The sequence below is a fragment of the Podarcis filfolensis genome (assembly GCF_964270895.1).
Source record: "Podarcis filfolensis genome assembly, chromosome: Z".
NCBI lineage: Eukaryota > Metazoa > Chordata > Lepidosauria > Squamata > Lacertidae > Podarcis > Podarcis filfolensis.
The window spans coordinates 478864-499947 of NC_139617.1; the positions used below are offsets into that span (position 1 = coordinate 478864).

Consider the following 21084-nt stretch of genomic DNA (forward strand, 5'->3'; position numbering starts at 1 on the left):
GCCCACCAAACTTTTTGGATGAACATGTGTGAGAACTGACCAAAGTTGTTGAACTTTTTTGGGGGGGATTGAAGTTGTTGAACTTTTTTTTAGGATTTAACCCCAAAGGTTGTTGCACTTTTTTAAGGACTGAAGTTCCTGAGCTTTTTTTAGGATTTTACCACAGGGCATAAACTGCCACAGTAGCCGGCGGGCCGGATTGGGCCCCCGAAACCTTGGACATGCCTGCCTCTGATGGAATCTTTGGAGGAGTTGGAGAGGGCGTTGATAAGTGGTCCATGTTTCACAAGCGGAAAGTAAGGTTGGTAGTACAATAGCTTGAAAACGAGCATCTTGGCTTCCCCGCGAATGTATTGACCCTAAATTACTGGCACGACGGGGGTCCGATCTCATGGGAGGCGTTCCCACAGCAGGAAGCAGGACATATACATGCACACACACATATACACATACCGTATTTTTCGCTCTATAACACACACCCGACCATAACACGCACGTAGTTTTTAGAGGAGGAAAATCCGTAGGCATGCCACCCGTAGGCATTCCCTCCAAACACGCACAGACATTTCCCCTTATTTTCTAGGAGGAAAAAAGTGAGTCTTATGGTGCAAAAAATACGGTATGTTTGTGTGTGTGTGTGTGAGAGAGAGAAAATTGGTTTTTGCACATGGTTTCCAAACATAACATCCCATCTGATACAATATAACAAACCTTTGGCTATCACAGCCTAGACAGGAAGCAGGACTTAATACAGGGCACACTTTTCAGCAGATAAGGCGGTTGTGCCGACAACTGTTTCCATTCATTTGGACCCCTTCTTTTTCCAGATGCAAGTAGCAAAACCACTCTGGCAACCACAACGGCCGAAGAGGCAGCGAGGATCTTGGCCGAGAAGCGCCGTCTTGCAAGGGAGCAGAGGGAGCGCAAAGACCAGGAGAGAGCTCAAAGAGAAGAGGAAGAAAGGTACTGTATATATAAAAATAATTTTTTATTAGTTTTTCCAAATATTTTCCATCCAAACATCAGTCTTGTATACAAAATATAAAACCATTTGGCTGTTTCAGCCTAGGACTTCCCTCCTCCTCGACTAATGGTTTTCCAAATTAATCTCTAATTTATATTTTTTTATAATAGTAATTTTTATTGGTATTTCAAATTTTTCCATCATAACAACTTTCCTATAAATTACATATAGAAACATTTGGCTGATAATCCTGGAATTTCCCTCCTCCTCAACTAATGGTTTTCCAACTCAATCTCTGGTATGCATTTTGTTCTTATTAATATTACTATTAAATCATAATCTTAAAAAACAGTTTGTGAATTGCATTAAGTAATAAATGATAATCTAACCTACAAAGCTTCTTGTAACCCTACTAGCGATGTCAGTTGTTTACAGTTGTCTTTTAAATACAACTTAGATTTATTCCAGTGTTTCAAGAAATTCTGGTCCTGCTGGTTCCGAATTTTCCCAGTTTCGCCAATTTGGCATAATCCATTACTTTCATTTGCCACTCTTCTTTCGTTGGGATCTCTTCTTGCTTCCATCTTTGGGCTAGTAATATTCTCACTACGGTTGTAGCATCTAAAAACAATGTTTTATCTTGTCTGGGTATGAAAGGTACTGTATTTTTCCGTGTATAAGACTATATTTCCCCACAAGTTTAAAATGGGGGGTCGTCTTATACACAGAATGTTACCTTTCTTTCTTTCTTTCTTTCTTTCTTTCTTTCTTTCTTTCTTTCTTTCTTTTTCTTTCTTTCTTCTTTTTGAGCTGCAAAAAGAGCCCCAAGCCTTATACATTGGGGCGTCTTATACATGGAAAAATGTGGTAAATCAATAAGGGGCAGCCATTCACACCCTCCTTCATATTAATGATTCTGCTTTCATATTGCCATTCCGTTGCTGTTAAGTTGTGAATGGCGTGTCTGAAAATGTCAATGCCTCTGGTCACCTGTGCTTTAGGAGAGATGCCGTGGTAAGTCACAATGACACCCAGTGCCGGATTTACGTATAAGTTCAGCAAGCTCCAGCTTAGGGCCCCCCTCTCTTGGGGGCCCCCCAAAAAATTAAAGGGGAAAAACCTGGATGTACCTTTGCAAAATATAAGATAAAAAACAAATAAAACCAACATACAGCTACCATGTTTTGTTTTGTGTTGTGTTGTGTTGTGTCGGCTCCTATTTGTGATGTGCAAATGGCTTTAGAGATCTATTAGGTCTCTAAATTACCATATAGCAGGGGTCAGCAAACTTTTTCAGCAGGGGGGCGGTCCACTGTCCCTCAGACCTTGTGGGGGGGCGGACTATATTTTGGCGGAAAGAAAAAAAAAAGAATTCCTATGCCCCACAAATAACCCAGAGATGCATTTTAAATAAAAGCACACATTCTACTCATGTAAAAACATGCTGATTCCCAGACCATCCATGGGCCAGATTTAGAAGGTGAGTGGGCCAGATCCAGTCCCCAGGCCTTAGTTTGCCTACCCATGCCATATAGCATATATTCAACACAAAAGCAGCAACAATTGGTTGTTGTCTAGAATGTAACTTAAAGGGGAAATCTTTGGAAATATTTTTTTCCTCCAAAAGCATTGTATTTTAAAAATCCAATTTACATTTTAAAAAAAATGATTCAAATTTTTAAAAGTCTGATTTAAATTTTAAAAATCTGATTTTTTAGTATTCTTTTTTAAAAAAGCATTGATTTTTATCCTACCTGTGCAAAAGCAAGGATCTGACCTGTTGTCGATTTATTTGGAACAGGATCAGAAAGGAAAAAGTCGCCAAGCGAGCCCTTGAGAAGCAGGCCCAGCTGGAAGAGGCCCTCCGGGAACTGGAAGACGAGAGGAGGGCAGGGGAAGAGGAGCCGCAAAGGCGGGCCGAGCAGGAGGAGCAGGAGAAGATGGCCGAGCTCCAGCTTCAGGTTTGGACTCGAGGCAGAGTGGAAAGAGGCTAGATACTGGAAAATATTTTATGTTCTGGGATGCTCAGCAGTCTGCAAAAAGCACCCTTTGGGGGATTGAGGGCAGCAGTCCCGGGATCCAATGGATCTTAATTTTCATTTCAGGTTTCTTAAGTGCATGCCAAGCTCCATTTTTAAATCTACACCAGTCAAGTGTGTTGGGACCTCTTACTGCAATAATCTCCATTGGTGGGCGAAAACTTCCATGTCTTTTGTTGTTTTGGTGATTCCTGCCCCTACTTGATGATGATGATGATGATGATGATGATGATGATTTATTTCTACCCCGCCCATCTGGCTGGGTTTCCCCAGCCACTCTGTGCAGCTTCTGACAGGAGATTTATTATTATTATTATTATTATTATTATTATTATTATTATTATTATTATTTGTATCCCTCCCTCCCCCTGCCAGAGTTGGGCTTACATCATATTAATAACACAATGTACATAAAAACAAGCAATCAATGGATTAAAATTCAAATAAATTAAAATTAAACTAAAGAAATGGCAATCCTCAGGTTAATACATCAGTCATAAAAAACTTCCCTAAACAGGGCTGCAAAGTAAGTGTTGAGTGGTTCCACCATCTCTTGGTCACCCAGTAACTTCTCTCTACTACTCAATGATTCCATAAACTCTGCTTAATCTAGTTGTGCTGAGTCTTCTTTTGACATTAGAGTTTCAATTTCAGAAAATGTTTAACAGATAAAGTATAAGCAATATATTAAATTTTTAAAAACTGGGTAAAGATATAGTCTTATATATGGAAAAATACAGTGTTCTGGCCACCTCCCTCTTGCAGTCTTTTGATACTTCAGCTGTCAGCTTTAATAATAATAATAATAATTTTATGTCTACCCCGCCCATCTAGCTGTGTTTCTCAAGCTACTTTGGGTGGCCTCCGACAGGAGATTAAAAATACATTAAAACATCAGTCGTTAAAAACTTCCCTAAACAGGGCTGCCTTCAGATGTCTTCTAAAAGTCAGGTGGTTTTTTATTTCCTTTACATCTGACGGGAGGGCGTTCCACAGGGCGGGTGTCACCACCAAGAAGGCCCTCTGTCTGGTTCTCTGTCACTTGGCTTCTCGCGGGGGGGGGGGGACTGCCAGAAGGCCCTCGGGATAGGGATCCTGGCATCCGGGGTGGAGATGCTGCATCAGGTCTACTGGGGCAAGGCCGTTGAGAGCTTTTAAGGTAAGCACTGAGACTTTGAATTGTGCCCGGAAATGTCCTGGGAGCCAACACAGGTCTTTCAGGACCGGTGTTGTGTGGTCTCAGTCAGACTTGATTCAAATCCTTTATTTTACAGAAAGGTTCAGCTTTGCTGGCTTCCTCTTAATATTGACAACCAGAGGAAAGTTTCCTCTACTGGGCTGCTTAGAGCTTTCAAGGTCTGCACCAACCCTTTGAATTAATAATAATAATAATAATAATAATAATAAATTTTATTTATATCCCGCCCTCCCCAGCCAAAGCCGGGCTCAGGGCGGCTAACAACAATAAAATAGTGCAACATTCTAAAAACATTTCATTATAAAAATTAATTAAAATCAAATTGATGGCAACCATAAGCTTAAGTTCTGTAAAGATTGCCAAAGGAGGGAGTCAGGCTGCGCCCTGACCAAAGGCCTGCTGGAACAGCTCTCTCTTGCAGGCTCTGCGGAAAGATGTCAAATCCCACAGGGCCCTAGTCTCTTGTGACAGAGCGTTCCACCAGATTGGAGCCACGGCCGAAAAAGCCCTGGCTCTAGTTGAGGCCAGCCTAACCTCTCTGTGGCCTGGGACCTTCAGGATGTTTTTATTTGAAGACCATAAGTTCCTCTGTGGGACATACCAGGAGAGGCGGTCCCGTAGGTACGAGGGTCCTAAGCCGTATAGGGCTTTAAAGGTTAAAGCCAGCACCTTAAACCTGATCCTGTACTCCACCGGGAGCCAGTGTGTCTGGTATAGCACCGGGTGAATGTGATCTCGCAGCAAAGACCCCGTAAGGAGTCTCGCCGTGGCACTCTGCACCCGCTGGAGTTTCTGGGTCAGTCTCAAGGGCAGCCCCACGTAGAGCGAGTTACAATAATCCAGTCTGGAGGTGACCGTCGCGTGGATCGCAGTGGCTAGGTCAGGGTGAGAGAGGTAAGGAGCCAACTGCTTAGCTTGGCGGAGATGAAAAAATGCCGCCTTTGTTATAGCTGTAATCTGCGCCTCCATGGAGAGGGAGCTATCGAAGATTACACCCAAACTCTTAACAGACGGTGCTGGCACTAATTGCAGCCCCGCAAGAGATGGCCCCTCAATTCCATATCGTCCCGTCCCAGCCAGAGGACCTCTGTCTTCGAAGGATTTAACTTCAACCGGCTCCCACGTAACCATCCAGCCACAGCTTCCAAACATCTGATCAGTGTGTCTGGGGCCGAGTCAGGATGGCCATCTATTGAGAGATAAAGCTGGGTGTCATCAGCATATTGATGACAACTCACTCCAAAACTCCGGACAATCTGGGCAAGGGGGCGCATAAAGATGTTTCATCCAGAAACCCACCAAGCTGTTCAGCAACCGCTCTCTCAATCACCTTACCCAGGAATGGAAGATTCGAAACTGGGCAGTAATTGGATAGATCTAAGGGATCTAATGATGTTTTCTTTAAGAGCGGGCACACCACTGCCTCCTTCAGTTCCCCTGGGAATGTCCCGGTTCCAAGGGACAAATTGATGATATCCCCCAGGGGGGCCCGCACCTCGTCTGGACACGCTCTAATCAGCCAAGACGGGCATGGGTCAAGAGGACAGGTGGTGGGCTTTCCAGCTCGGAGGAGTCTGTCCACATCGGCTGGGGATATCCGGTCAAAGTGGTCCAATACTGGACCCAAGGACGGTCGAGGGGCCTCCAGTTCCTTTATTGTATCCAAATTGGCAGGGAGGTCATGGCAGAGCAACAGGACCTTCTCTGCAAAAAAGCTCGCAAATGCCTCACAGCTGTGTGTCAAATTGTTATTTAAATTTGGCTGTCCCTCTAGGGACTTTAAAGACCTAATTATACTAAATAATTGCGCTGGGTGAGAGCTAGCGGATGCAATGGAGGCCGAGAAGTAAGACTTCTTAGCGGCCTTCACTGCCATCTCGTAGGTTTTCATAAAAACCCTATAAGATGTTCTTGAGGCTCCGTCACGGGCACCCTGCCATACTCGCTCTAGCCTGGAAACGTCCTGGGAGCCAATGCAGGTCTCTCAGGACCGGTGTTATGTGGTCTTGGCGGCCACTCCCAGTCCACAGTCTGGCTGCTGCAATCTGGATTAGTTGGGAGTTTCCGGGTCGCCTTCAAAGGTGGGGAGTACACTTCCTTTGAGGCATGACTGGCTAATTCCCTATGGCCCTGTATTGGGATTCTGGCTGGGTTTGACCCAACTTTATGTTAATAATAATAATAATAATAATAATAATAATAATAATAATAATAATAGCATGGTCTTGACCCAATCTATTTATCAGCCTAATCTGTTTCCTTGGGGAAGTGGGAATAACCCTAATCCACGTATACTATCCTGATATCACTGGAGCGGTCTTGGTGGTGGGCTTGTATACATATACCAGGCTTCCTCAACCTCCGCCCTCCAGATGTTTTAAGACTACAACTCGCAACATCCCTGACCATTGGTCGTGCTAGCTAGGGATCATGGGAGTTGTCGGCCAAAAACATCTGGAGGGCCGAGGTTGCGAAAGCCTGAAGTAAGGTAAAAGGGATGAATCCGTTCCAGACTTTTAAAAACAACCCCTAAAACAGCCATCAAACTTGAATTTTCTCTCTGACAAGACCATGGATCTGTGAAACGAAAGCAATCAACAATGTACTACAGTCACACAATCTATCCATCAGTAACTGGACTGGGTTCCACACAATCACACACAAAAAAGAGCCGCAAAAACACAAAATAAATCACAAAAACAGACAGACCTCAGCAAAACACTCAAATCAGAAAGATTGCACTCAAAATGGAACACTTTTGGCTTCCGAAAAAACATTCCCCAACCAGAAAACTTCCTTCCGGGTTTTCAGTGTTTGGGTTCTGAGTTGTTTGAGTCCCAAGGCATTTGAAGACCAAGGTCTATGCAACGTGGGAATAATAACAATTGTACAGGGGAACCCCAGAGTTTGCAGAGGTACACACGCACACAAATTACACAAAACAGTATAATATATTTTGGGACATGGGTGGCGCTGTGGGTTAAACCACAGAGCCTAGGACTTGCCGATCAGAAGGTCGGCAGTTCAAATCCCCACGATGGGGTGAGCTCCCGTTGCTTAGTCCTGCTCCTGCCAACCTAGCAGTTCAAAAGCATGTCAAAGTGCAAGTAGATAAATAGGTACCGCTCCGGCGGGAAGGTAAATGGCGTTTCCATGCGCTGCTCTGGTTCGCCAGAAGTGGCATAGTCATGCTGGCCACATGACCTGGAAGCTGTACGCCGGCTCCCTCAGCCAGTAAAGCGAGATGAGCGCCGCAACCCCAGAGTCAGCCACGACTGGACCTAATGGTCAGGGGTCCCTTTACCTTTTATAATATATTTTATATTTTGATTTTGTTCTGCAAACCGCCCTGAGACCTCCAGTTATAGGGCAGTATATAAATTCAATAAATGATAATAAATAATGCCCCAAAGCCCCACTAAAGAGCCCGGAGGACTTTTCCACTTGATTCTCAACGTAACCTGGTGACTGAATAGGCCAGGCATTGCCAAACTTGGCCCTCCAGATGTTTTGAGACTACAGCTCCCATCATCCCTAGCTAACAGGACCAGTGGTCAGGGATGATGGGAATTGTGGTCCCAAAACAGCTGGAGGGCTGAGTTTGCCTATGCCTCCTCTAATACTGGGGGGGTGGGTTTGAACCCCTACAGCCCATGGGATATCTGCTTGCCAAGACCTACAATATCTGTCATGGGGTGTGGGTGGAGAACGCCACATCTGCTACATGATGCAGGATCAATAATGATGATGATGATGATGATAATTAATTTACTGTTTCTACCCTGCCCATCCCCCCTGGCTCTTAGCTGCTTAATAGCAGTTATTGGGCGCCTGTGGCGGCACTCCAGATTTTGTAGGGCTCCAGCTCCCTTCAGCCCCAGGCGGCGTGGCCATTGGCTGGGAATGGCAAGTTGGCATTTTAGTAACTACGGAAGGGCCACAGTCCCCCACCTCCCTTGCCATTATTATTCCTATTGTCTTCTTCTTTTGCAATCCCTCGTAGCCGAATCAGATTGTCTTCCATCAACATGGATTTTAGCAGTGAGCCCATAAGTGAGGGTGGAGGCCAATTCCGGATCCGCACATCCTTCCACAGTGGGGTTTCTGGGCGGGGGTTGATCCTGGTGAAGGTTCCTTCTTCCTCACCCGTTTCTCCCTCGTGTCCCGAATTCGAGTGTCTTCAAAGCCCAGGACACCTTTGGTCGAGGCTGTTCTCCAACTGGAGTGCTCACAGGCCAGTGTTTCCCTGTTGTCGGTGTTTATACTACATTTTTAAAATTTGCCTTGAGATCTTTCAACCTCTTTTGTGGACCACCAGCGTTACACTTTCCAGTGTAAGGCGATACACAACATGACCGGTCCAAAGTTGATGTTGAAGGATCATCGCTTCGACACTGGCAATCTTTGCTTCTTGCAGTACACTGGCATTAGTTCACCTGTCTTCCTGAGCGACATGTCAGATTTTCCGGAGACTCCATTGATGGAATCTCTTGCACACGCTGGACACCTTGCAGTTTGGAGAGCTGTTCCCGGTTTCCATTCGGGTGGGGTTTTGGGAACAAAAGGGTTTTCCGGCGGTGATTCCTCTTCCCCCCAATTTTAGCGCGAAGAGGCCGAGGCAAAAGCTCTGGAGGAAGCCGAGAAGCAGCGTCAGGAACGGGAGCAGATTGTGCAGCGGAACAAGCAAGAGCGGCTGGAGAGGAAAAAGGTGAGACGCCTTCCTTTTCTGCTCTCAGTCCTCTGTTTCAAAAGAATGAATGAATTTATTTCCGTCGGCCATTGCAATAAAAGAGCATTGCAGTGTGCATATACCAGGCATGTCCAACATGTAGATCGCAACCTACTGGTAGATTGTGGGGTGTTCTTGGTCAATATCTAGTCTCTCAGGGATCTCCTCCCACCACCTCAAAAAAGAAAAAGTAAAAAAAAAGAAGAATGAAATAGCTCAACAACTACTGTTTCTACTGTTTCCTAAAGAAAGTTCAACCACTCTAGCTTCCAAAGAAAAGCTCAGCAACTTTTATTTTCTAGCCAAAACGTTGACCATCAGATTAAGGTCCACTATTTGACTGTAGATTCATGAACCCTCAACTGTGTTCATTTCATTCATTCATATCTTCAGTTCCATTCATTCATTTGCTTCCTTAGAAAAAGCTCAGAAACTTTACCTTTCCAAAAAAAGCTCTGCAACTTTTGACTCTTAGCCAAAAAGTTGACCATCAGATTAAGGTCCACTATTTGACTGCAGATTCAGGACCCTTAACTGTGTTTTATATAATCGACTTTTTACTATGTTCTGTGTATATCACAGTGCTCATTCAGTTCCATTCATTCATATATTCAGTTTCATTCATTCATATATTCCATTTCCTTCATTCATTTGCCCCTAAAAAAAAAGCCGAACCACTTTGGTTTCCCAGAAAAAGCTCCACAACTTTGATCTGTCCAACAACAACAGGTAGATCACTGCCCGATTTTTTACACTGTGAATAGATCGCAGCCTCTTGGGAGTTGGACATCCCTGCCATATCCTTCAAAAGAGACATATAATGTTTCATGAAAAAGCAGCTGGATAAGCCCTTGGGTGGACGCAGACCATAGCAGTGGATACAAGTCGAAGGCCGGGACTTCCCTTGTACGCTGGCGGGGGTTTGTGGGTGGGGCATTGTGTATGCTCTATAGCAGGGGTCAGCAAACTTTTTGAGCAGGGGGCCAGTCCACTGTCCCTCGGACCTTGTGGGGGGGGGGCCAGACTATATTTTGGAAAGAAAAAAAAGAACGAAATCCTATGCCCCACAAAGAATCCTGAGATGCATTTTAAATAAAAGGACACATTCTACTCGTGTCAAAACACACTGATTCCCGGACCGTCCACAGGCCGGATTGAGTAGGCGATGGGGCCGGAGCCTGCCCCAGGACCTTAGTTTGCCTACTCTATGGCCTAACAGTGATATTTGGCATTTGGGGTCCCTTTCATTTAATTGTCTCATGCAGTGGTGGCCCGACTTGACCCCCTCCAGCTGTTTTGGGACTACAACTCCATCATCCCTTGGTAACAGGACCAACGGTCAGGGATGGTGGGAGTTGTTGTCCCCAAAATCAGCCCTGGGCTGCTTTTACAATGGAGCTCAACAAAGTGGAGGGCTTCCTCCCCAGCCCCATTTATTTCTTTGAACCTCTCTGAGGGATTTTAGGAGGGAGATACCACGACAGGCCCATGATGCACCAATGTGTCTTTTATAGCTGAGAGAGGATTTTGAGCCAGGTCTCTCTCTAACCTAATGGTGGCCAAACGTGGCGCTCTAGCTGTTTTGGGACTACAATGCCTACTATCCCTGACCACTGCTCCTGTTAGCTAGGGATGATGGGAGTTGTAGTCCCCAAACAGCTGGAGGGCCAAGTTTGACCACCACTGCAGTCAAAGTCTAACCATTACTCCCTGCTGGCATTCAAGGGTCTCCAAGCAGGAAAAGGAAAGGGGCAGATGGGCGGGTTCAAAATAATACATTATTATTATTATTATTATTATTATTATTATTACTACTACTACTACTACTACTACTACTAACTGAGTCTTGGCGTTATCTAAGTGGTGTGACTGTTCTTTGACAGAGAATAGAAGAAATAATGAGGAGGACCCGGAAGGCAGAGCAGAACGACGCCAAGGTAAATGTCTTCCAACTTTGGCTAAGGCCTCTGGTTACCTCTGATTTCTGTTGCTAGTGTTCAAGGGGAACGTTGTTGGCGCCTGTCTTAAAAATTGTGGTTTTCTCTGAGCTCCCACAGCTGATCTGATGCTGATGTGCTGTGGCAGCTTTCATTTCATTTCATTAGAATTTTTACTGGTTTTTACACATATTTTCATACATAACATCACAGTATGCAAAAATAAATGAAACATTTGGCTCCATTTGGCTCCGTTTTTGGACAAATACTTGCCTTGTATTGCAGGCATAGGCAAATTCCACCACTCCAGATGTCCAAAGCACGTCAGAGTGCAAGGAGATAAATAGGTCCCGCTCCGGCAGGAAGGTAAACGGCGTTTCTGTTCGCTGCTCTGGGTTCACCAGAAGCAGCTCAGTCATGCTGGCCACATAACCTGGAAAAACTGCCTGCGGACAAACGCTGGCTCCCTCGGCCAGCAAGGTGAGATGAGCGCTGCAACCCCAGAGTCGTCCGCAACTGGACTTAACGGTCTGGGGTCCCTTTACCTTTCTTATTACTATTAAATCGTTGTCTTATATATAAACTAAAATAATGAAGATAAGTAACGAGCAGTAATTTTAACAGGACAAAACTTCCTGCAACCCTACTAGCGATGTACGTTTTTTACAATTGTCTTTCAGATATAACATATATTTGTCCCCGCCTTTCAGAAAAGTCTGATCCTACTGGTTCTGGATTTTCCCCATCAGTTTGGCCAATTAGGCATAGTCCAATAATTTCATCTGCCAATCTTCTTTCGTTGGCAGCTTTTAAGGCAGAATACTCTTCCTAGAGGCAAATACGGATTGCCTGAGCCATGAATGAAAATGATTGCATATTAGGGAAACGTATTTGGCAACCTCCCTCTTGCAGTCTTTTGAGACTACAACTGACAGCTTTCATCATCATCATCATCATCATATTTATTTCTACCCTGCCCATCTTGCTGATTTTCGCCAGACACTCTAAGCAGCTTCCAGTAACAACAACAACAATTTATTATTTGTACCCTGCCCATCTGGCTCGGTTTACCCAGCCACTCTGGGCGGCTTCTAGCAAAAGATTAGAAATACATTAAAACATCCGTCATTCAAAACTTCCCTAAACAGGGCTGCCTTCAGATGTCTTCTAAAAGTCCAATAGTTGTTTATTTCCTTGACATCTGACAGGAGGGCGTTCCACAGGGCAGGCGCCACCACTGAGAAGGCCCTCTGCCTGCTTTCCTGTAACTTGGCTTCTCGCAGGGAGGGAACCGCCAGAAGGTCCTCGGGAGAGGGACCCTGGTGTCTACTGGGCCGAGGCCGTTTAGGGCTTTCAAGGTCAGCACTGACACTTTGAATTGTGCCCGGAAACGTCCTGGGAGCCAATGTAGGTCTTTCAGGACCAGTGCTGTATGGCCTCGATCAGACTTGATTTAAATCCTTTATTTTACAGAAAGGTTTGACTTTGCAGGCATCCTTTCAATATTGACAACCAGAGGAAGGTTTCCTATGGCTTGTAATGTCCTTCAGATGCCAGCTGGGCACAGGGCCATCTTATAACCAGCAGCTCATCTTGCAACTGACTCTTTCTGCTTCCTCTAACACAGAACGACGACAAGTCCAATGAGGAGGATGAAGGCGTCGAAGAAGACGAGGAGCTGGGCCTCGAAAAGCAAGATCAGCCTGGTAAGGGGCAGCCCTGCGACTGTTTGTCTTCCTTGCCGGGTGGATTTGATTTAAATTAAATCGATTTAAATTCAGTTTTAAATCCCTAGTCAGGAAAACTTGATTTAAATTTTTTTACAGAAAGGTTCAACCCTGCTGGCATCCTCTTAATCTTGAGAAGCAGAGGAAGGTTTCCTTTTTTGAATGATAAAACCCTTTTTTACAGAAAGGTTTGGCCTTGCTGGCTTCCTCTTCATATTGAAAACCAGAGGAAGGTTTCCTTTTTGGAATGATAAATTTCCAGAGTAGTTTCTACTGTTATATCAAAGGTGACTGATTTGGTTCTACTCTTAGAAAGACATAGACAGATAAGGATGAAATGATGGTGAGGTTTAATAAGTTAACGGTTTCTATTTGGACAACTTTTCCACTGTACTTGATTGGAAGGAGACAAACAATCATTTCCTTCATCACAATTTAAACAATTTGTTTAACTAAAGCAGTAACATGATAGCAGATGTATACATGTTTGTTAACTGATGGGGTTAAACTTTTTTTTTTTAACGACTTAGACTGAGTTTTAGCAGACATGAAAAACTTAAAACAAATCCTTCTTTCCAGATGAATAGCCTTTGGACTCTAATGTAATTTAAAGAGGAAATCTGTAGAAAGGTTTTTCCTCCAAAAGCATTTTGTTTTAAAAATTCAATTTAAATTTTAAAAAATCAATAATAATTTTAAAAAATCCAATTTAAATCAAGAAAATCCGATTTATTTATTTATTTATAAATCATTGATTTTTATCTACCCTGCTTTCTTAGTTAGCTTGGAGGTATTCCCTGATTTTCTCGGAAAGGGCTTCTGGCGCAGAGGGCTTTCGTTCCCTCTTGTGGAAAGAATAGCATGGGGTTAGTTAAGCCTGCCATCTGCCTGCCTGCCTTACATCTTCAGTCGCAGTTTGAAAATAGTTTCCTTTTACCACCATCCGCACTCCAAATTTCAGGTGGTGACTGTTAATTATTAATGGTGGCACCTGCCCTGTGGAACGCCCTCCCATCAGATGTCAAAGAGATAAGCAACTATCTGACATAAGACATCTGAAGGCAGCCCTCTTTAGGGAGGTTTTGAATGACTGATGTTTTAATGTATTTCTAATCTTTTGCTGGAAGCTGCCCAGAGTGGCTGGGGAAACCCAGCCAGATGGGCGGGGTATTAATAATAATATTTATTTTTGTTGTTGTTGTTTCAGAAAAGGCAAAATATGACTCCTCCCTCGAAGATGGTCCAGAGGCTGTGTGCGATTTGGCCGCGTCGGAAGACAGATCAAAAATGGAACCGGACAGTATCTTTGTAAATGGGGATGAGGAGGAGGAGGTTGACTGGAGGAACGACGATGGTGGTGGGAATTCGATGTATTTGACTCAGGTGAAAGAAGCTAGGTAAGCTTGGTGCAGGTGTTGCCCACTCCTGCCCCTCCCCCAAACAGCCCTGTACAGTGGTCCCTTGGTTCCCAAACTTAATCTGTTCCAGAAGTCCGCTCCAAAACCAAAGCATTCCAAAACTGAGGATGCCAGCAAGGCTGACCCTTTCTGTAAAACAGGTACCATGGTTCTCAAACTTAACCCATTCCAGAAATCCGTTCCAAAGCCAAAGCATTCCAAAACCAAGGCACTTATTTCCCATAGAATATCATGCAAAAGGGATTAATACGTTCCAGACTTTTAAAAGCAGCAATTTAACATGAATTTTACACTCTAACGAGACCATCAAGACATAAAACGAAAGCAATCATCAATGTGCTGTACCATTAAAGAAATAAGATATTGTAGATGATAAAAATAGAAATTAATTTTTTATTTTCTGACCTGCACTGATGATAGTCATTGTTTGGATGGGGGGCTTTTATCCGTTTCCGCAATCACACAATCAATCAATCAATCAATAAAATATCCCCTTTTTTACAGAAAGGTTCAATCTTGCTGGCATCCTCTTAATATTGACAACCAGAGGCAGGTTTCATTTTTGGAATCATACATTTTCAGAGGAGTTTTTACAGTTATATCAAAAAATACTGATTTGGTTCTACTCTAAGAAATACCTTGAAAGATAATGATGAAATGATGGTGAAGTTTCATAAGTGAACTGTTTCTATTTGGTCAACTTTTCTGCTGTACTTGATTAGAAGGAGACGAACAATCATTTCCTTCATCACAATTTAACAATTTATTTCACTAAAACAATAACATGATAGCATATGTATCCCTGTTTGTTAACTGATATGGTTAAACGTTGTTTTTTTAAAGATTGAGTTTTAGCACACATGATAAACTTAAAACAAATCCTTCTTTCCAGATGAATAGCCTTTGGACTGTCATAAAACTGAAATAAAAAAATCTTTAGAAAGATTTCCCCTCCAAAAGCATCTTATTTTAAAAATCCATTTTTATTTTTTATTTTTAAAATCATTGATTTTTATCCACCCTGCTCTCTTCCCAGTCCTCCAGCAAAGGAAACGGTTGTTGAGAACTCTGAAATCTTGTGCGTTAACGAAGAGGATCGCTCAACTGGATTTCTATCTAACCTGAATGGGAAATCTATGACGTGGAATTTTGAAGAAATCATTGAACTCGGCGTCCATCCCAAGACAACCATGGCTGCAGATAAAGCCACCCAGAGCTTGAAAGATGCCGCTGTTGTACCTGCGAGTCCCAGGCTGGCTTTTGAAGAAGAAAGTCCCGTGAATTCCTTGACCAAACCGATAGAGACCGCATCAGGTATAATAATAATAATAATAATAATAATAATAATAATAATAATAATAATAATTTATTCCTACCCTGCCCATCTGGCTGGATTTCCCCAGCCACTCTGGGCTGCTTTCAACAGGAGATTTAAAAAATATTAAATATACAGTCACAGGGGTCTGCCCAGTGCACCAAAGCACCTCTTCATTGAAATGTGGCAAATTCACATTTGAGTTCGGCGTTCAAGGTTCTCAAAATGTTTGAAACCTGGGGGTGGGGTGGGGAGAGCTGGAAAGAAGGTTGCTGGCTGACCTGAAGTGGAGGGAAATAAATGTAGTAGTAGTAGTAGTAATAGATTATTCTGGCAACCTCCCTCTTGCAGTCTTTTGAGACTTCAACTGACAGCTTTAATTATTATTTATTCATTTATTCTACTCTGCCCACCTGGCTGGGTTTCCCCAGCCACTCTGGGTGGCTTCCAACAACAGATTAAAATACAATAATTCGTCAAATATCAAAAGCTTCCCTAAACAGAGCTGCTTTCAGATGTCTTCTAAAAGTCTGGTAGTTGTTTATTTCCTTGATATCTGACGGGAGGGCGTTCCACAGGGCGGGCACCACCACTGAGAAGGCCCTCTGCCTGCTTTCCTGTAATTTGGCTTCTCGCAGGGAGGGAACCGCCAGAAGGTCCTCGGGAGACGGACCTCGGCGTCCGGGGTCACTCATTGAGGTCTACTGGGCCAAGGCCACTGGGGGCTTTCAAGGTCAGCACCAACACTTTGAATTGTGCCCGGAAACGTCCTGCGAGGCAATGTAGGTCTTTCAAAACCAGTGTTATATGGTCTCAGTCAGACTTTGTTTTACAGAAAGGTTCAACCTCGCTGGCATCCTCTTCATATTGACCCGCAGAGGAAGGTTTCCTTTTGGGAAGAATGAAATCCTCTTCATACACTTCATACACATACATACAGAGTCCCCGAACCCTGATATATATCAGGGTGCGTGGACTCCCCGGACCCTGATATATAGAGGGAGGGGAGTCCCGGACCCTGATATATAGACGGAGGGGAGTCCCTGAACCCTGATATATAGAGGGAGGGGAGTCCACGGACCCTGATATATAGAGGGAGGGGAGTCCGCGGACCCTGATATATAGAGGGAGGGGAGTCCGCGGACCCTGATATATAGAGGAAGGGGAGTCCCTGGACCCTGATATATAGAGGGAGGGGAGTCCCCGGACCCTGATATATAGAGGGAGGGGAGACCCCAGACCCTGATTTATAGTGGGAGGGAAGTCCCCGGACCCTGATATATAGACGGAGGGGAGTCCCTGGACCCTGATATATAGAGGGAGGGGAATCCCCGGACCCTGATATATAGAGGGAGGGGAGTCCCCGGACCCTGATGTATAGAGGGAGGGGAGTCCCCGGACCCTGATATATAGAGGGAGGAGAGTCCCCGGACCCTGATATATAGAGGGAGGGGAGTCCCTGGACCCTGATATATAGAGGGAGGAGAAGTACCCAGACCCTGATATATAGAGGGAGGAGAGTCCCCGGACCCTGATATATAGAGGGAGGGGAGTCCCCAGACCCTGATATATAGTGGGAGGAGAAGTACCCAGACCCTGATATATAGAGGGAGGGGAGTCCGCGGACCCTGATATATAGAGGGAGGGGAGTCCCCGGACCCTGATATATAGAGGGAGGGGAGACCCCAGACCCTGATATATAGTGGGAGGGGAGTCCCCGGACCCTGATATATAGAGGGAGGGGAGACCCCAGACCCTGATTTATAGTGGGAGGAAAGTCCCCGGACCCTGATATATAGACGGAGGGGAGTCCCTGGACCCTGATATATAGAGGGAGGGGAATCCCCGGACCCTGATATATAGAGGGAGGGGAGTCCCCGGACCCTGATATATAGAGGGAGGGGAGTCCCCGGACCCTGATATATAGAGGGAGGGGAGTCCCCGGACCCTGATATATAGAGGGAGGAGAGTCCCCGGACCCTGATATATAGAGGGAGGGGAGTCCCCGGACCCTGATATATAGAGGGAGGAGAGTCCCCGGACCCTGATATATAGAGGGAGGGGAGTCCCCAGACCCTGATATATAGAGGGAGGGGAGTCCCCAGACTCTGATATATAGAGGGAGGGGAGTCCCCAGACCCTGATATATAGAGGCAGGAGAAGTCCCCAGACCCTGATATATAGTGGGGGTGGGTGGGTGGTGTTTTCTCCAAAGGGTTGTAGGACTCAGTGGGTATAGTCAACCTGCTAGCGACTATGAATGACTGAAAAAGCAAGGGATGGTATGCAGATAACCCAAAATAGCTTTAGCGTGTGTAAAGAGTCAGGAATTCAATATCTCTATTCAGACCCCATAGTTTTCAGCTGAGTGATAAGTTGCAATTCACCCACTTCTCTTTCAAGCCTATTTCTGAAATTGTTTTGCAATAAGACAGCTGCTTGGAAATCCTGTATTTAATCTCCCAGGAGATGGAAGTGTTCTCCTATTGCAGTGATGGCCAAATTCGGCCCTCCAGTTGTTTTGGGACTACAATTCCCATCATTCCTAGCTCACAGGACCAGGGGTCAGGGATGATGGGAGTTGTAGCAAGGCTCATTCGGTTTCATTCATTCATATTTCCCGTTCCATTCATTCATATCTTCCATTTCTTTCCTTCATTTGCTTCCTTAGAAAAAGCTCGTCAATGTTTGCTTCCGGAAAAAAGCCGGACAGCTTTGCCTTTCCAAAAAAAACGTGGCCACTTTGGCTTCCAGGAAAAAGCCAGACAACTTTGCCTTTCCAAAAAAAGCTCAGCAACTTTTGGCTCCTAGCCAAAAAGTGGACCATCAAATTAAGGTCCACTATTGGACTGGGGGTTGAAGACCCTCAACTGTGTATTAAATATATTCGACTTTTGATTATGTTCTGTGTGTATCGCAATGCTCATTCAGTTCCATTCATTCATCTATTCCAGGGATGTCTAACAGGTCAGTTGCAATCTACTGATAGATCCCCCACGAGGTTTTGGTTGATCGTAGTTGATCTCTGGCTCCGTCGCCCAGCCCTCCATTGTTGTATGATCTCTGGAAGGGAAGACGGAACTTTCTCTGTGCTGCTGTTTTTATGCATAGTGATTTTTTTCTTGAGTGACTTTACCCCTTTGTCCGTTGCCTTTAACCCCCCCCCCCCAAGAAAACAGAACTCTCCCCGCCCCAAAAGCCCCTCCCTAAAAATAGCTCAACAACTTTATGAGGAACGGCTAATTATGAGGAACGGCTAAGGGAGCTGGGCATGTTTAGCCTGGAGAAGAGGAGGTTAAGGGGTGATATAGCCATGTTCAAATATATAAAAGGATGTCACATAGAGGAGGGAGAAAGGTTGTTTTCTGCTGCTCCAGAGAAGCGGACACGGAGCAATGGATCCAAACTAGAAGAAAGAAGATTCCACCTAAACATTAGGAAGAACTTCCTGACAGTAAGAGCTGTTCGACAGTGGAATTTGCTGCCAAGGAGTGTGGTGGAGTCTCCTTCTTTGGAGGTCTTTAAGCAGAGGCTTGACAACCATATGTCAGGAGTGCTCTGATTTCCTGCTTGGCAGGGGGTTGGACTCGATGGCCCTTGTGGTCTCTTCCAACTCTATGATTCTATGATTCTAACTTTGAGCTGAACCCCGCCCCCCATAAAACAAGGGTAGATCACTGCCAGTTTTTAATTCTGAATGCAGTCTCTTGAGAGTTGGCCACTCCTGCAGTTCCATTCATTCATATATTCCGTTCCATTCATTCATATATTACCTTTCACTCATTCTTATCTTCAGTTCCAATCATTCATTTACTTCTCAAGAGAAGCTCCCCAACTTTGATCCGTCCAATGACAACAGGTAGATCACTGCCAGTTTTTTTTTGTACTGGGAGTAGATCACAGTCTATTGAGAGTTGGACATCCCTGTCCTACAGGAAAAAGCAAGGGGTAGTCTGCAGTGACCCAAAACAGCTTTCATACGTGTAACGAGACAAGAATCCAATATCTCTATTGCGCAGCCAAATACTGTATTTTTGCATCTATAAGATGCCCCCTATTTTGAGGGACTCCGATTTAAGAAAATGGGGGAGGTGGCCCCCGTGTATAAGACGCCCCCAAATTTTGGACATTATTCTTTAGGGGGAAAACCTAGTCTTACACACGGAAAAAATCCTTGGTAACTAATTGCAATTAAAACTCCACCTGTCTTCTGTTTCTTATTAGTTCTTTCTTTCTCTCTCGCTTTTGAACAGAACTGTGAACACTAGGACCCTGGAAAGACTCCAGACCCTCCGCTTCAGGAATTTGGGGTTCCCCCCAAGTCATATGAAGGCCTTGTTTTTGGAAAAGCTGCTTGTTGAACCCCCCCCGAGTTTGGCACCGGAAAAGAAGTAAAGTCTACCCCGCCTAACTTTGCACCTTGGAAACCTTTCAGGTAGACTGTTGCTTTAATGAGTTTTCGTTAGAGGGACTGTTTGAACGCAGGTTTCTCGAAGGGACGGGAAGGAAACGTTTTCCCTTCCGTGAATTGTTCATTATTCTGTTAGAAGCTTGTATTGGAGATTTACCAAATACTGTTGCACAGAGCACAGCCAGCCTAATAAAATGAAACCTAACCTTTATTAAACCACCTTGTCCTTGTCTTAACTGGCTTCACACACACGCTCCATTATTGAAGGAGAGCTTCGTTTCAATCGTTAAGAGCGAGCCATCTTCCTTGGTGACAGGTTGGACTGTTTCTGCCATAAAAAAATCTAGCTTAGGGCTAAGATCTCTTCCGGCGCTTGGCAACAAATGTCTTGCTCATGGCAAGTGGCAAGTTACGTATTTTTCCGTCTATAAGAGGCCCCCATGTATAAGACGCCCCCTATTTTGGGGGACTTAGATTTAAGAAAATGGGGGGAGATGTATCCGTGTATAAGATGCCCCCTTCTTTTCGACATTATATTTTAGGGGGGGAACCTAGTCTTACACAGGGGAAAATACGGTATTTTGGTGAGCTCACCAGCAATGATCGAGTGCCGTCATTGTAATGTAGCGCTGTTGGGGCTACAAACTGCTGTTAGCCACTGGTGGACGGAGGTGGCCCCTGCCTGGGGTGGGGGTTGACAAAATCCCCCCGGGCTGATTGGCTTCGTGGCGGGTGAATTTCCGCGACAGGCACAATTGCCGCTGCGGAAATCCGCCCGCTGATCGCGCAAATACACCAGGCGGGCAGCACTCCCATCCCCAGCAGGCGGCACCACATGCTGGGCGTATATGCGCAGGTGGCGGCACTCTCGGGAGGATCGGTGCGCCTCCGGGTACGCGTCATATTTGCCGCCCGGGTGCCCCAGCGGCTTCCCCCACAACTGGATCCCCACCGACAACGGTCGAGTGTCATTATGGCAACATGGTGTGCAGTGCTCTACGGGGCCTACAAATTGCTGTCAGCCCGCACTTGTTGAAGGCGACGACTCTCCATGAGACACTCGGCAAGGACCCGCAAAGTGCATGGAAGGGGGGCCAGAATGGCCGAGACCAATGCCCAAATAACCTGCCAGGAGCCCCACCCCAACACCAAATGTTTGGAGGGGGCCCGGGAAGCCCACTGCATGGAGCGTCTTCCCTGATTTACCTTTAAAGCAGGCATAGGCAAACTCCGGCCCTCCAGATTTTGGGACTACAATTCCCATCCTCCCTGACCACTGGTCCTGTTAGCTAGGGAATTGTAGTCCCAAACATCTGGAGGGCCGGAGTTTGCTTATGCCTGCTTTA

At 45.1% G+C, this 21084-nt stretch overlaps 1 protein-coding gene across 1 annotated transcript in view; it reads left to right on the plus strand.

The window, feature by feature from the left end:
* LOC310754017 (uncharacterized protein) overlaps window positions 1-19954 on the plus strand; it is a 52962-nt gene extending 33008 nt beyond the window's left edge. Inside the window, exons 8-15 of the mRNA XM_083595425.1 lie at window positions 828-963; window positions 2766-2925; window positions 8805-8909; window positions 10814-10867; window positions 12495-12573; window positions 13802-13991; window positions 15049-15326; window positions 19581-19954. Coding sequence (XP_083451551.1) covers window positions 828-963; window positions 2766-2925; window positions 8805-8909; window positions 10814-10867; window positions 12495-12573; window positions 13802-13991; window positions 15049-15326; window positions 19581-19588 — 1010 coding nt within the window. The 3' untranslated portion in view covers window positions 19589-19954. The remainder of the gene's footprint in view (window positions 1-827; window positions 964-2765; window positions 2926-8804; window positions 8910-10813; window positions 10868-12494; window positions 12574-13801; window positions 13992-15048; window positions 15327-19580) is intronic.
* The last annotated feature ends 1130 nt before the right edge of the window (window positions 19955-21084 follow it).